We start from the raw sequence: 16,732 nt of genomic DNA, 5'->3' as shown, positions 1-16,732 counted from the left end.
AAATCTCACAGGTATGCAGGTTTCCTCACGATGTTTTCCATCACTGCTTAAGCAAGTGTTTGGGATGCGTGTCTGGGATTTGAACCTCGGACTCCTCGATCGAAAGGCCGAGTTTCTTAACCACTAGGCTATTACTGCTGCTGCATTTTATTTTGCAATTTTACATAAAGGCTGTAATTTACTTTTTCTATAAATTACTAGAACCAAAGTCATAAATATATGTTTTTGTTATTAACTGTCTTAATTTTGGTTCTGCAACAAAAATTACAACCAAAATAATTCAATCTTAGACCATAATTGTTATTACAAATTTTGTGTGATAAATAATTTGCATGATACAGTTTGAAAACGAGGGACAAAAGTTGAGACCCTGCAAGCGTCGATTTAGTTTCATATAAACAGCCCCTGACATTGAAAAAGTATATTGGCGTCTGACTTCAAGGACCAAAAATTGTAACATTTTAATGGACTAATTGTAAAGTGGTAAAAATAACACTATTTCCATATTTAAATTTAATCAATAAACTGACAGTTGACAGTTTGTGATCGAACCGATATGACTTTAAGTGGCAATCTACGGATAATTTAGTTTTAATTTATTTAGAATTCAGATTTAAAATTTAATTAAAACTGATTCATTACTTGAACTAACAATTAAATTAATAATTGCTGCATTTTTATAAGGAAAAACTATGATTTATTTCCGTAATGCACCATTTCAAGGTCACTTCGACTGTTAATTGGGGTTTTTATTGTGACGCAACAATTTAATTGGCTTATTCTTTTCGTCGTGGAAAATAAATATACTTATTAGTCACCCTAACCTTTGTATCCATTAAACATACAAAAAGTCAATGAATTGTACCTATATAAGTAATTGGCGGTACAAAAGGGAATAGTTATGCGTGATTCGTACAACTATTCGTAGGTATTCCCAGAGCGCTATGACATGGGGCTCTTCAAAAAAGGTGCAAAATGAGCTCTCCTTCAAAGCCGGCGATGCATTGGCGACTCCTCTGGTGTTGCAAATGTTCATAGGCGACGTTGACTACTTTCCATCAGGTAGCACGTCTGCTTCATCGTTAGGCTCAAATATAAAAAAAGACTATTTTTTTACAGGATGGTGGAGCGTAATGTTTTTCTACGCTTTCTACACTCACAGCCCCACACTAGGATTCTCTGTATCGATACTATGGACACACAGAGACAAATGAATACCCAGACCCAGAAATTTTGTTTAAAAAAAAAAACTTATATTTTTCCCGAGCGATTAAAAGAAGCATTACTTCAAAAATCTTCTCTACATTACAAGTAGTGGGACAATGAAATAAGCAATTTTTTGCCATCCCCATTTTTAACCGACTTCAAAAAGGAGGTGGTTATCAATTCGGCCGGTGTCTTTTTTTTATGTATGTACACGAATTACTCCGCCGTTAGTGGACCGATTTTAATAATTCTTTTTTTATTGTATAGAGACGAGCTGGAAGTTGGTCCCATTTAAATATGGTTAGGATCCATCGATGGGTGCTGGAGAAAATGAGGGGAGCTCTTCCACCCATGTAAATATAACAGCCATAACTTCGCCGTTTATGAACCTATTTTAATGCCTCTAATTCGTGTGTGTATAATTGCTACAAGTTGGTCCCATTTAAATATGATGAGGATCAGAGTGGGTTCTGGAGACAAAATATGTAACTCCTCAACCGATGGGTATAATTGAGTTTTGTTTGAAGATATTTGGTGTAGATTCTAATGAAATTGCAAAACCAGTTTATCATTGACTATTTAAGGGTCTGATAATGTGGCTCGGAGTCAAAATATCTAACTCCTCAACCGATGGGAATAATTGAGTTGTGTTTGAAGATATTTAGTGTAGGTTCTAATGAAATTACAAAGCCAGTTCATCATTGACTATTTAGTTAGGTTAGGTTGGAACATATAAAACAAAATAAAACTAAGCGAGCAGGGCGCGGCAGCGCCCTGCGAGCGGGCGGTTCCAATCAATGTAAATTCAGACCTTACCTTCATTCGTGATCACGTTTTTACAATTTTATATTGTATTAATATAAATGTTAGTATGTCATCACTAAAAAGGGTGAAAAAAAATTTTAAACAAAAAAATACAACCGACTTCTATGTCACTACAAAGTAAAAATAATTGAAATAAATGTTTTTTTAGTACATATTTCTGAAGTCAGTGCTCATATTAGACACGCTGTTTACATCGTTATCCAACGAAATTTATTGAGCGCCGACTTCAGAAATATGTACTAAAAAACATTTATTTCAATTATTTTTTACTTTGTAGTGACATAGAAGTCGGTTGTATTTTTTTGTTAAAATTTTTTTACTTATGAATATTGCAAAAAGCAGTGATAGCCTAGTGGTTAAGAAACGGGCCTCTCGATCAAGGGGTCCGAGGTTCAAATCCCAGGCACGCACCTCTGATTTTCAAATTTATGTGCGTATTAGAAATTAATTATCACTTGCTTAAACGGTGAAGGAAAACATCGTGAGAAAACCTGCATACCTGAGAGATTTATAAAAAAAAATCTTAAAGGTATGTGAAGTCTACCAATGCGCACTTGGCCAGCGCGGTGGACTATGGCCTAATCCTTCTCATTCTGAGAGGAGACCCGTGCCCAGCAATGGGACAGTGATGGGTCGATGATGATGATGATTGCAATTTTACATCGTAATAATAAACGCTTCTGATTAAACATACTTATGCGAATAATCTATATATACAAAATAGAATGTTTGTCTGTATGTCCTTTATAGAATCGTAAACTATGTATTTGATCATATGATGATCTTTAGCATAGTTGTTGTGCAAGAGTCCACGAAGGTTTCTTATAAGAGTTGGTACGACCAATTTTCGGCAAATGGCACCACTGAACAACTTCCAATGAAGGTACAAAATTTTAGTTATATAGTATATGATGTTATTTTTAAAAACACAGGCGAAGCCACGGGCACTACTACTAATTATTAATTTTAAATTTAAGATAACTTCATGAATTAGTAATATTCACTAAAGTAATAATCTTTTGTTATAGCAATTTTATACAATGTTGCTAAACACTAACTAGGATGTTATATATTGGCCTTAATCACCATAGTTAGAAATTCGCCTTAAACAAAATTATCAAGAAGACACCCGATCCTGCACCGCCGCTGTGCCGTGGGAACGCTGACTCCGCACCACCGCTCCGTTTCCACCGTATAGTCCCGAACGTGGGAATTCACTCTGGGCGCTAACATTGCCCCAGCAAGTCACTTAGGATAGTTAGTTTTAATTTAGGTTAGATTTAATCCAAAACATGTAATATTCTGTTTTGATTAAATACGTTTATATAAGTAATTCGGTTTCTGTATCCTGGCTGCTGCATCCCGACGCATTATATAACTAGGAAATAAATAAAACGTTTCGTATATAAGTACTATTTATTGCCAATTAAGAGAAATGCCTGTTAATTGCAATTATAAATATAAATTATTAATGATGACTTGTTACTATACATATACTATTACTGGCTGACCCAGCAAACGTTGTATTGCCATATAGATAAAAAAATCTTAAGGGTGAACAACCCTTATCACTTAGGGGGATGAAAAATAGATGTTGGCCGATTCTCATAGATACCGGATAAGCACAAAAAATTTCATCAAAATCGGTCAAGCCGTTTCGGAGGAGTATGGCAACGAAAACTGTGACACGAGTTTTTTATATATTAGAAGATAATACTCGTACCTATAAAAATATTTGGTTTGCTACTTATAAATCATTTTTTACAATATAGGAGTAGTAGATGAGCATGCAGTCCATAAGATGGTAATTGGCTACTGCCGCTCATGGAAATCAATAACTAACTTCAGATAAGATTAGATATTCCTATGTGAGGTCGGCCATAGATCCACTCCTGAGGACTAAGCTAGAACGGCTCGAAAAAGTATGTCTCCATCCGCCGCTACTCTTGAGGACTAAGCTGGAACGCCTCGGAAAAGTATGTCTCCTTTACCACAGCCTTCAAACAAGAATACAGCAGCACTTGATACTGCTGTTAATAGGCAGAAATAGTTGTTGTGGTGGTGCCGCCAGCATCGAACCACAATGGGTTTTACCACGTTTAAATCATGGCTTTTTATCTTCCTATGCCTATTATTAGTAAATTGACAAATTTATATCTTTGATAGGCAAAAATAGGAAGGTTTCTACCGCACAGTTACATGTGGTTATTGTAATTAGGTTGTCTGTTTCAACCATTGACTAACATGTTTTGATACACTTTTTCCGAAATATTGACTTGCTGCTTATTTCCTTTTCACTTGTTCGGCATTTTCATTTCTGTGGAAAATAAATTATTATTACGTTAATTACAATAACTTTCTATATGATTTAATAAACGTTTAAAAATTACATTAATAAAAGTATTTTAAAACAATTTTGTAGTAACATAATTTCGTATTTTTCTGAGAAAATTCATTTGATTCTTATAACATAGAGTTGCATAAAAATTAAATTATCCGTCATTTTTAATGACGTCACTAAGCGTCTATTGTTTTCAAAACAAAGTCGCCAATAAAATTTAACGACATATTTTATAGTATTCTGAAAACACAGCTGTGCATATGCAGTGCATACTGTATTTAAGACTATATAATTATTGTTCTCTTTGTTATTTAAATGAAATGAAATGAAATGAAATTTATTTATTGCAAGAATGTAGTACACAAAGATAGTTACAGCAATAGAAGTTCGTACATTCTACCATTACAATGGTGTGCAATCATGTCAAGTTGTAAAATTTAGAAAAAAAAACATAAAAATTAAAATTAAAAAATATAATATATATATATATTATATTATATATATATATATATATTATATATATATATATATATATATATATATATATATATTATATTATATATATATATATATATATATATATATATATATATATATATATATATATATATATATATATATATATATATATCGTATTAAGTTATTACATGTCATTTTTATTCTGTACATTGAAAATATTCATTGATGTCATAAAAGCAGTGTTGCATAAGCCATTCGGTAATTTTCCTCTTAAAAATGTTTAAGGTCAGATCTTTGTATTTGTCTGGTACCTTGTTATATATTTTTATAGCTGTAAGATAAGCATTTTTCCTTTATAATTCTAGTCTCGATTTTGGCATGAATATAATCTAAATTTATTTTTGTCTGCATTCCTTCTTACATATTGATATTGGATTTTAAAATAGTGTGGGTGCTGCCTAACAAACAGACAATTTATTATTATTATTTTTTGTTTCTTTTTAATTATGATAAGTTTTACTAACATAGGTTTTTAAGTACAATGTAAATACTAACAAAATATGGACTATGTCTGATTTAAATGGAAATAAATAAATAATTATATACTAGGTACATCATGCAACAATTTTCGTACATTTCACAATATGCTGTGCTTGCTTTCGACGGCTGTAAATCCGCTGATTTATGTACTAACAGCAGACGATGACATGGATGGAGACATGGATTTTAAATATAAAAGGAGCAAGCAGTTCACCTGGTGGTAAGTGACTGCCGCCCATGGACATTTGCAATAAACTTCTGATAAGATTAAATTCCTACCTGAGGTAGGTAACAAATGCGATGCTACACATGAGGGCTAGGTTGGAATGCTACGGAAAGGTATATCTCCCTTTCCACACTCTTCAAACCAGAACACAGCAGCGCTTAACATTGCTGTGAGGCAGAAATAGGTGTGGCGGTGGTGCCGCTGACTATATTGAAAATGTGAGGTTAATATCAGATATATGCGGCTGTAGGCCCATGTAGGCGGCTGTAACCACTTACCATCAGGTGAAGTCCATGTCTGCTGCTCCTATATTGAATAACAAGAAATAGCCCCTAGCTTTTAGCCATCTAACTGTCACATGCTTAACATTATTACATTTTTAAATCTATCGTAATAGACCACAGGTACATACCTGTCCCTAAGGATGTGTGATACAATAATTCTCAGTGGCTCTTCAAACAGTGTCCATAACAATAAAGAAGCAACACACGAGGCTAAAGCCACGCCCAGTACAGTCAGTACCTGAAACAAGAGGTCAATGTCATTCAATTAAGTTATTAAATTAGCCTAGTGGTTAAGAATCTCGACCTCTTGATCGAGATGTCCGAGTTTCAAGTCCCAGGCACGCACCTCTGATTTTTCAAAGTTATGTGCGTATTACATTGATCTATAAATATAATGTCATTGGCGTATTAGAAATTAATTATCATTGCTTAAACGGTGAAGCGTGGATATAGTGAGGAAACCTGAGAAATCTTAAAAAATAATTCAAACTTATCTGAAGTCTACCAATTCGCACTTGGCCAGCGCGGTGGTATATGACCTAAACCTTTTCATTTTTGAAGAAAGACCCGTGCCCTGCAATTGGCTAGTAATGGGTTGATGATGGTTAAATTAAACGGTTGTTTTAAACCGTTCTTATAATGATTAATTTGTAGAATCGGTCATTATCATAACCAGTTACATATTTGAATATTGTGCGAGTCGAACTCGCTCAAGGCGGGATCCGTACCACCAAAATTTCGTTTTTAAATTTTGTTTATGTTATCATAACCACCACAAAAGTAAATGCATTGTTAAATTTTCAACTGTCTACTTAATACAATTCACGAAATAAAGTGAAAAAACGCCGTAAAGTTCCGTACACAAGGGTAAAACCATAGACTTAGATTTTTTTCGCTACGCTAGTAAAAACGGAACCCTATTATTAACACTGGACTCTATTTCCCGAACCGTAACAGATGGATACTAATTTTGATACGCACAAAACAAAGTCTGACACATACATACATACACACATAGAAACACATACAAACATACGTAGAAATACATACATACGCTCAACAAACATTACTCTTCACAATCGTGTAAAAAGAAACAAATAAATTAAGGGCCCGGCGAAACAGAACACGAATTTTAGAGCCGCGCTAGGCTTTAGCGCTAGAAGAACTTCCTGACGCCGCGGAGTTGTGTTGTACTGGGTTACTACTGAGCGGTCACAGCGCGCGTACGCGTACGCTTGTCGCGGCGCTCGGCGTGCTTGTCGCCGAGCGTCGTATTTTTTTACAGGTTTGCATACAAGCGTGATTGTATGTAAAAAAAGCAGTGATAGCCTAGTGGTTAAGAAACGCGGCCTCTCAATCGAGGGGTCCGAGGTTCAAATCCCAGGCACGCACCTCTGATTTTCAAATTTATGTGCGTATTAGAATTTAATTATCACTTGCTTAAACGGTGAAGGAAAACATCGTGAGGAAACCTGCATATCTGAGAGAAGAAAAAAATCTTAAAGGTATGTGAAGTCTACCAATACGCACTTGGCCAACGCGGTGGACTATGGCCTAATCCTTCTCATTCTGAGAGGAGACCCGTGCCCAGCAGTGGGGCAGTAATGGGTTGATGATGATGATGATGTGATTGTATGGGAAATAATACGCGCGCGCGTAGTACGCACGTACGTACGCGCTCTGTGTGACCGCTTACTAGTAACTACAACTCGGCGGCGTCAGGATTTACTACTGGCGCTAACACCCTAGTGCGGCGCTAGGATACGCGCTGTGTTACCTTTACTTACCGAGTTATACAAGTGATGTTCTATATTATTTCTGGTCGTTACTGTCCAGTATGATAATACTGCACCATGTATTAAATAGATTCCATATGAGAGACGGCAAATAGGAGCCAATGCGGACCAACCCAGAAAACCAGGAACTAAGGCTGAAATAGTACCGACATCGTCAATTTATTTATTAATTTATTATAATATAGGAGTAGTAGACGAGCATACAATCCACCTGATGGTAGCTACTGCCGCCCATGGACATCTGTAATCAACCCCAGATAAGATTAGAGATTTCTACCTTAGGTCGACCACAGATGCGCCGGTACCCCTGACGACTAAGCTGGAACGCCTCGGAAAAGTATGTTTCCACTGCCTCCACGCCTCCACGCCTAACACTGCTGTTATGAACAGAAATAGGTGTGGCGGTGGTGCAGCTGGACTCGAACCACAAAGAGTTCTACCACCTACCAAATTATTGTTCCAAATTATTGTCCCAATGATACGAGTGTGGGCCGTAACCTATGCCTCATGCAGTCCACCTGATGGTAAGTCAGTTCTGCCCATGGATACCTGTGGCTGGTTTCATATAAAACCGGCTCTATTTGAAACCAATCATATAGTCTGATTCATACTTAGATGTCCAAAATGTAAACAAAGAAATGTCATTGTCAAAATACGATTTCAGGTGTTGTAAACCTTAATAAATTAATAAAAAACCAAAATCTTAACATACTTAACAAAAATATCAAGAACTACACACAACTTAACAAACGCGCTTTGAAAACGAGTAAACATTCGAGTTCGACCACGATCAAGAAAAATAATAACATCGGCTATGAAACTTAAAAATTGTTTTGGATCCCTTTTGTGTTACCATTATTCATAGAAACCTCTGTAGATCGACTCCGGCGGCACCACCGCCATACTTATTTCTGTCTACAGATGTGCATGGACGGTAGTAGCCTTTTACCATGATGTGGACTGCATGCTCGTCTGCTACTTCTATACTATATATAAAAATACTTACGTAAAGTCCCATACTCGCACAGTATAACCAAAACAGCAAGTAACACAGCCCAAACCACACGACGTAGTGACACGAACAATGCCAACATAAACACATTATTTTTTAGTATTAGCTCTGTTTGAATTTTATATTCTAGTGTGAAAAATCCTAAAAACATCGCCAACAATACACCGAAGCTCAGTATTGAGTGTTTCTGTAAAATACAAACCAATATGAAATTTCGATAAACATTACAATATCGGTATATGAATTTCATTGCATTGTTACAATGTAAAAAATATTATTAATTAATAATTTAATAATTAATATAGTTAATTTATTTCTTAGTTCTCTATTTTTGATTAGAAATTTAATTATTTTTAATAGAAAATAATCAAAATAATGTAATCAAACGACTAGTTTTCTAACTATAAAATAGATTTGATTTTGATTTATATTCATTTCATTTTCAAAAAATGAATTACTATTTCACAATAACTATTTATTCCGATTTTTAAGATGGTAGAACCGTATGCTGTGCGACTCCGGCGGCACCACAGGTGGCTGGTGTGACAACACCTGTATCTGCTTTATAACAGCAGTGTTAAACGCTGCTGTGTTCCCCTTTGAAGGGTGCGTTAAAGGTTCTACCACCTTCAAAAACTAACATTTATTTAAACTACCTACCTTACAACTACCTAAGACTTACCTTAGATATAACATTTCTATATTTAGCTGGATTATACATGGCTATCAGGTACCCTACAGCCATGCCTACAAAATACGAACTTGCTCTATAATGCGTGGACGTATAAAACGGATTTTCTAGTATGTATTTGCAGTTTTTAGTGAAAACACTGAAAAGAAAACAATAAATGAATAACATAAATATTTATATGTTAATTTATGTGTATAATATAATATGTTCGCATTTTTAAGTAAATAGTCGATAAATTACCAGTAATTAGTTCCTTACTTATTTATATTGAAATTCTTTTCAAAATATCATTTAAAAATATAAAATGTAGCAGTATTCAACTGTTGTGACACTAATAACATGTATGCAAAAAATGATCAAAGTAATAATGAATAGGTGTTGTATTCTCGTTTAAAAGGATAAAGATAAGGTTGAAAGATTATTAATATACTACAATTAAGCTTAAAAGCCTATAGCATTCCGACTAATGTCCGTTATTAATAATCACTTAATCCATTTTTTTGTCTTTCAAAGAAACTGCCTGCTACGAATTGTCATATTGTACATATTGTTTTTTTGTATAATATAGGCCAGGATAGGATTTTTTGTATAATAGTCGACTACTCAGCCGACGAGTCATGCAGTCCACCTGATGATAAGTAGCTACTGCCGCCCATGGACATCTGTAATCAACCCCAAATAGGATTAGATATTCCTAGCTGAGGTCGGCCACAGATGCGCCGCTACCCCTGAGGGCTAAGCTGGAACGCCTCGGAAAAATATGTCTTCATTGATTCAGAACACAGCATCCCTTAATACTGCTGTTGTTAAACAGAAATACGTGTGGCGGTGGTACCGCCGGAGCCGAACCACAAGGCGTTCTACCACCTTCTGTTTACTACGAATTGTCAAATTTTGATCTTTGGAAGGCTAAATTTGATAGATTGATTATTATTGCCGGGCATAAATCTTGAAATATTACGATTAGCTTTTAGTTGATCAATAATAATTGGGCAGGAGAGTCAGCTGATTACTTAAAAATTGGTAGCAAATGAATTATTGTGATATATATTACCGAAAGTCCCACTGCATAAATGCTACTTCAGGATTTAAGATCGCACCAGTAGCTGGCACAGTTATTGAAGCAATGAAAGCAATCAAGAAGACCAGAAGACCGGATTTTCTGCTCCTCATGAACAGCCAAGTTCCCATCGTTCCCAAGATACTCAGATGGAAGTCGCAAGCAACTGACCACAGTACTGCATAACACTAGAGGCGAAAAGGTAAGATAATATTAAAAGAAAGTAAAATTCGATTGGTTATTCGAGTAATTTATAATATAGGAGTAGCAGACGAGCGTGCAGTCCGATGATGGGAAGTGGCTACTGCCGCCCATAGACATCTGTAATTAACCCCAGATAGGATTAGATATTCCGAACAGAGGTCGGCCACAGATGCGTTGCTACCCCCGAGGACTAAATTGGAACGCCTCGGAAAAGTATGTCTCCCTTACCGCACCCTTCAAACCAGAACAAAGCAGCGTCTAACACTGCTGTTGTTAGGCAGAAATAGGTGTGGCGGTGTTGCCGCCGGAGTCAAACCACAAAGGGTTCTACCTTCAAATTACTTGTACCGATTACTTGAATCAAAGTTTCTAATCTGACAATATACCTCCTTACCATATTGTCTTTATTAACATAATTTTGAATCATCAGCGGGATTGTCCACCAGTTTTGATTGCATGCTTCCAATTCCGTGTCATAAAATTCTTTCTTCATCGGTCCGCGCGGTACGTTAAGGATCTTAAATATTATCAATAATACCAATAGTACAGGCCCGATCAATCTGCAAATTAAAAATTTAAAGTTTTGACTGAATTACTACATAGACTGAAGGCGTATAGGTAGGTATGTTTCGTCCTTTGATATGCCCCGGAGCCCCAACGACTTGACGGATTTTATCATATTGGACTCATGTTGGACTCGTCTACATTTTTAAGTAGTCGGGTTTATTGTTTTAATAATATTTCTCAAATTACCTATATTGTATTGTATTGTGTCCTAAACTTTTAACATACCTAAAGTAACGTTTAACTATTACTTTCACAGGATTGAACGGCTTCATTCCATTGGCTATAAGGGATTTTATTAGTAAAAGACCAGACATGAACATAAAGGTGTCTACTACATTTTCCAACGTACACATGGATATCAGCCACCTGTCTTCAAGGTCCTGCAAAACCAGAGCATCATGAGTATGAGTATCATCATGAACAGATAAATATATTTTTCAAATTTTTAATCCGGTATTGAATTCTTCTTCACTGCAACGACACCAAAACGGCACGGCAACGACACTGCACTGCGACATAAGTGGATGCATAATTCATGTGTTCTACAAGTAAACATGCATGCGTGAGTATATTAATTAATTAACATAATTATACTTTATCCTTCACTTAATAAATAGGTTAAATAAGAGTCATAAATCTGCCGTGTCGTGTCGTTACAGTAAGACAGAGTGTAGTACAATTCCATAGAAATCTGGGTCCATTATTGTTGTAGCCATTGCCGGTATTGTTTGGTACCAATGAAGAAGAGCCCATTATAATAGTAATAGTGGTTTAGCTGAGTATCACAAATCAACTTCTTTGTGGAAGTAGATTAAAATACTGCAGATATCGATTCTGATCTGATGAAGATTCCAAAAAATATACGATTAAGATGAAATATCTTATTTTCATAAGCATGTTTTTCAAAGAGTTTCTTACGTAAATAAACTTCAAATACCTTTTCGAGTCTGACACCATTGGAAACACCCATGCCATGTTTCAGCATGCCAACATGAACAAAGATTATCGCCACAGCGCTGATCACACGTATCCCGAACAGTGGTCGAAGATCATCATCTGTTATCCTAACAAGAGATTCCACGTTCTTTTGGATGTGGAACGCCTTGGCTATGACGAGACCTGAAAGTTTCATATCAACGCTGATAAAGATACAAACGCAGTTATAGTCTAGTGGTTAAAATTCTGCCTCTCATTCGGGAGATCTGAGATTCAAATCCCAGGATCGTTTCTGATTTTTCAAAGTATTAGAAATTAATTTTGTCACGCTTAAACGGTGAACGAAAACATCGTGAAACCTACTCGCCTAAAAGTTACTAAAATGTTCTCAAAGGTGTGTGAAAACTACCAATTTGCACTTGTCCTGCGCGGAGGTCTATGACCTAAATACCTCTCACTCTGAGAGAAAACCTGTGCCCAACAGTACAAATATTCTGAATTAATTATTTTCTAACTTCTGAAATGTCTACCACGAACAATATCAACGATCCCACCGCCAGAACTATTTTTAGTCTCAAGCAGTTTATATCTTATCTTCATAAGTCGAAGAATTATCAATGTTTAATTATATTATTAATAAATATATACCTAAATAAATAAATTACCTGTAGATGTTGCATGCAATCCGTTATTATTTACTAGTAACGTACCCAGAAGCATTAGAACAATTGCGAATATGACGCAAAACCTGCAAAATAAAAGTAAGTAAAGAAAGTAGAAAATAGTCGTAAAGAAAGTAACAAATAGTTGAAGTTCAAGTCGAAATACAGCAGCGCTTGACACTGCTGTTATGAGACAGAAATAGTAGTAGTGGTATGAATCGAATTAGAAAGGGTTATGTTCGCTTTACCTAGATTGCTAAGCCCGAACCCTTATTTGGGGTGATCATAAAACTACTATTACTCTCAAATAAGGAACCGAAGATTTTTCCTCTTAGTATTTAAATAGCAAAGGAGCACAGCAGCGTTTAACTCAGCCGTTATTGGGCAGAAATAGCCGTGGAGTCGTACCCCAAACAGTTCTACATGACATTTAATACTTACGAAAAGAAATTAAATCCAAAGTCACCAGTAACTTCGTTATCTTCAGCAATATCACAGTGGTTAATGGATATGTGTGGTTTAGTCACAGCTAGGCCCAAGTGAGTTTGTCTGAACAAGGCACCAACGAATTTATTGACTGAATGCGGCTTGCAGACTACCGGCGTACAGACTCCCCATCTTAAAGTGTTGAATTTCTGATGGTACTTGGTTTTCGCCTGAAATTTGTTAGCCATATTGGAATATACTCAACATATTATAAATAAATGCTTAAATAAACGCTTTCTACACTCACAGCCCCACACTAGGATTCCCTGTGTCGTGGGTGCCATGGACACACACATAGAAGAATACACAAACACCCAGACCCAGAAACAGAAATCTAAATTCATCATTTAGGTTCGATACCCGGCCAGACAGGGCCGGGGATCGAACCCGGGATCCTTTGCGCGTCAGACCGGTATGTTGACCGCTCCGCCACGCGGCTCGGTGTAAGGTATTATGGTAAGAATATACCAAACCTAAGGGTATTGATTGATTCATTTTAGTCCTTTCAAATGTTACTAGTACAATTTTTGGTCCTTTGCAAACGCCATTTTACTTTTTGGATGTAGAGAAATGTAGTTTCCGTAGCCGACCTAACCTTTATAATATTCTTATAAGTTCCCACCAATTTGAAATATGCTTGCTGGATAGATCATGGAGTGAAGATGACATATGTATTGGATACAAACCCGAATATAGTTTCGCACGTTTCCAAAAAAATCCACATCATTGATGTCTGACTCCACTTCAGCCAAATGGATATGAGCCATACAGTATTGTGTTCTCAGGTCTGGATGCACCTTCTCCCACGGGAATTCCAGACATTCGTCATAATTCCCGAAGTTATTCCTGGACCCGTATAAATGACCCACTGGGGTTTGCATTGAGTCCCATACTGAAAATATTTTAATAAAATTTGTATACCAGCCAATAGATAATTACTTGTCTGACTCAGAAAATGCATTTCTACCACGTCATGTTCGAATGAACTATGTAACTTTGAACCGACGTCGAATTTACGATGAAAATTCTATGATTCTATTGTTTAATTTCCGTAAAAACTTAAAATATAATTAATAACTTTATTATTTTCTCATACGACAATGAATACAGTAATTTGGCGTTTTTTTTTTTATTAAATAAATACGAATTGAACGAAATAATAATAAATCAGATAAAACGACTTATTTTAAAATCCGTGTGACGCTGTTACAAGGTTATCTACGTCAATTAAAGATTTTTGTAGAATAACTTGGACACAAAAACGTATCGAAATTAACGATAGTATGTGTTTCTAACATAAATTTTAAATATTACATAAACAAATAATAACAAATTATTCTCAATAATAAAATTTTGAACGACATTCAAAAATGAAATTTCTAATTTCACCACCTGTCCATATAACAGTTAAAAATATCAACTTCCATAAACGTCGTAGTAAGAATTAAAGAATAAAGTCTATGAGTCTCCTTGAGGTTGAAATCGATAGGTCCGATAAGCAAATCCCTAGCGTAAACCTCTGATTTATTAAAATTATATGCCTATAACTGTATTACAGATTAATTATCATTAGCTATAATGGTAATGGAAAAATCGTGAGAAAACTGCATTAAGTTGGATTCCATGCTCGTTTGCCACTAAACAATAACTATTACACCTACAATTTCAAAACATAATAAGTAGGAAATTGATACATAGTTCAGATTGTTATAACGATTATAATGTATAACATTAAATAGTTATTATTATAATGATTACTGCCGCCCTTGAACGCTTGTGTCAACCCATTACTGTCTCACTGGTGTGCACGGGTAACAATTTTTCAATCATCATCTTATAAAACAATTAGTCTAGCTCGCATCTTAAATCGATAACATGTACAAGTTTGCCTTTTAAAACGAAATTGACATAAAATAGATATACCGATATATGCTGAAGAAATAACGTTTTTTGTATGGGGACTTCTTTTAGCTTAACTTTTTTTTTTTTGTATTTTATTGTTGCGTAATATGGAGCCGTAAAAATTCAGATAAAAAAGGAATACTTACTCCAAGTAGCCCAAAGAGTGGAGTTCTGCACGTTCTGTAAGATCTTCACCAATAGCGTCAAACATGGTACTTCTTCTTCCCCCCATTCTAAACTCTGAAGGTCTTCTATCAGTATGTTCAAATGACCATATCTTCCTACGGTATTCTTTTCGATATTTTTGGCTGCAGATACGGACAAAACATTTCCTGCAACTAGATTTTTGGTTATGGAAGTAAGTCAAAATATTAATACGCATAAGAAGAAGGTTTTTGAATGTGTACCAGTAGAAGTCATTCGAGGACAAATGGCACACAAATTTCTAGCGTAAAGAATTTCTTTCGTTGTGGAGAGGCATGGATGTCAACTGACTTAGTGACGCGACCATCAACTTCAAATTAAAATCTCATTTATTCAAAATTCATACATTTTACAAAGTCAACAAACTATCACCGCTTTAAAATTTTCAGCTCAATCATATAGCGTTACTTGGTTATGAAATTCAGTTGCAAAATTTTATTCAACATACCAACTAACTAACAAGGCAAGTTAAATAATGAAAAAGTAACTTACCCATAACCAAATAGAAAATGATTAACACATTTCGTTCCATTTCACAAAGTTTCATTAATAAATATAGATCTAAATAAGTATTAGACTACACACGTACGTTCTATCGCGATTATATCTGAAACTAAATCTTCATTCTAGTAAGGACTAAGTTATAAGAGTTAAATGCGTGTGAAGAGGATTCCGTAGTCTATACAATTAATATTAATTGTATTGGTAGCAAGAAACAAAAGGTTTGTTTTTCATCATTTTTAGGGTTTCGTAAGTCAAGAACCGAACCTTTATAATAATAAAATTCGTGATTTTCGTCTATCTGTTTATTACAGTAAATTTGCTTATCTCTGAGAAGTAAGATGGAAGTTGGAACGCCTCGGAAAAATACGTCTCCTCTTCAAATAAGACCCTTAACAGCGCTTAACACTACTGTTAGGTATTAATACTATTAGGTAGAAATAGGTATCAAATAGGTGTAAGGTGAAAATAATCATAGTTGTCGTTTTGATGTACGTTTAAATAAGTTTAAACAGATACGGAACCCTTCGTATGCGAGTCAACCTTGAGCTTGGCGAATATATTATTGTAAACTGTGTGTCTATTTCTAGCTAATGTCACCTCCACAGTTTAGACAAATACAACGATACCTATTATGCAAAAATCCGTCGAACCGTTAGATTCTGGGGCGTACCCAAGAATGAGACATATACGGGGTAAATTTTTCAAATAGGCCTTCAGGGCTAAATCCGAAACTATAAGGATTTGCGAAAAATGCTGAAAGGAGTTACGAGGCCGATTTTAACTAAAACTGCATCATTAGTTTTTTAAAACTTCCCATAATTGTATCC

At 35.4% G+C, this 16,732-nt stretch overlaps 2 protein-coding genes across 2 annotated transcripts; both read right to left on the bottom strand.

The window, feature by feature from the left end:
- Positions 1-3,969: 3,969 nt before the first annotated feature.
- LOC140755160 (O-acyltransferase like protein-like) lies at positions 3,970-12,890 on the bottom strand. Its single transcript, XM_073090370.1, has 10 exons — positions 12,813-12,890; positions 12,149-12,330; positions 11,437-11,591; positions 11,039-11,204; positions 10,435-10,628; positions 9,372-9,519; positions 8,684-8,876; positions 7,669-7,811; positions 6,010-6,119; positions 3,970-4,348 (listed from the first exon to the last, which is right to left on the bottom strand). Exons 1-10 carry the CDS (start codon positions 12,865-12,867, stop codon positions 4,315-4,317), a joined length of 1,380 nt encoding a protein of 459 aa, XP_072946471.1. The 5' UTR covers positions 12,868-12,890; the 3' UTR covers positions 3,970-4,314.
- Positions 12,891-13,246: 356 nt separating this feature from the next.
- LOC140754981 (uncharacterized) lies at positions 13,247-16,071 on the bottom strand. Its single transcript, XM_073090142.1, has 4 exons — positions 15,894-16,071; positions 15,344-15,535; positions 13,982-14,187; positions 13,247-13,465 (listed from the first exon to the last, which is right to left on the bottom strand). The coding sequence occupies exons 1-4, from the start codon at positions 15,946-15,948 to the stop codon at positions 13,247-13,249; spliced, it is 672 nt and encodes a 223-aa protein (XP_072946243.1). The 5' UTR covers positions 15,949-16,071.
- Positions 16,072-16,732: the final 661 nt, after the last annotated feature.

Source organism: Epargyreus clarus, unplaced genomic scaffold, assembly GCF_041222505.1.
Source record: "Epargyreus clarus isolate Ecla_fem2 unplaced genomic scaffold, WU_Ecla_fem_2.2 ptg000032l, whole genome shotgun sequence".
In the NCBI taxonomy this organism is placed as follows: Eukaryota; Metazoa; Arthropoda; class Insecta; order Lepidoptera; family Hesperiidae; genus Epargyreus; species Epargyreus clarus.
The sequence above is the reverse complement of the archived record's forward strand: the minus strand, read 5'-3'. Positions and strand labels throughout refer to the sequence as shown.

Bases quoted from the DNA above. Each gene is read 5' to 3' on its own strand.
- LOC140754981 (XM_073090142.1), bottom strand. From the start codon at position 15,948: ATGAAACTTTGTGAAATGGAACGAAATGTGTTAATCATTTTCTATTTG. The intron at 14,188-15,343 runs GTAAGTATTCCT...AAATATTTTCAG, and splicing joins CACTCTTTGGGCTACTTGGA to TATGGGACTCAATGCAAACC. The intron at 13,466-13,981 runs GTTTGTATCCAA...AACAAATTTCAG, and splicing joins ACGTGCGAAACTATATTCGG to GCGAAAACCAAGTACCATCA.
- LOC140755160 (XM_073090370.1), bottom strand. From the start codon at position 12,867: ATGCTTCTGGGTACGTTACTAGTAAATAATAACGGATTGCATGCAACA. The intron at 11,205-11,436 runs GTATGTTAAAAG...TTTAATTTGCAG, and splicing joins ATAGTTAAACGTTACTTTAG to ATTGATCGGGCCTGTACTAT. The intron at 7,812-8,683 runs GTAAGTATTTTT...GTACTATTTCAG, and splicing joins GTGCGAGTATGGGACTTTAC to CCTTAGTTCCTGGTTTTCTG.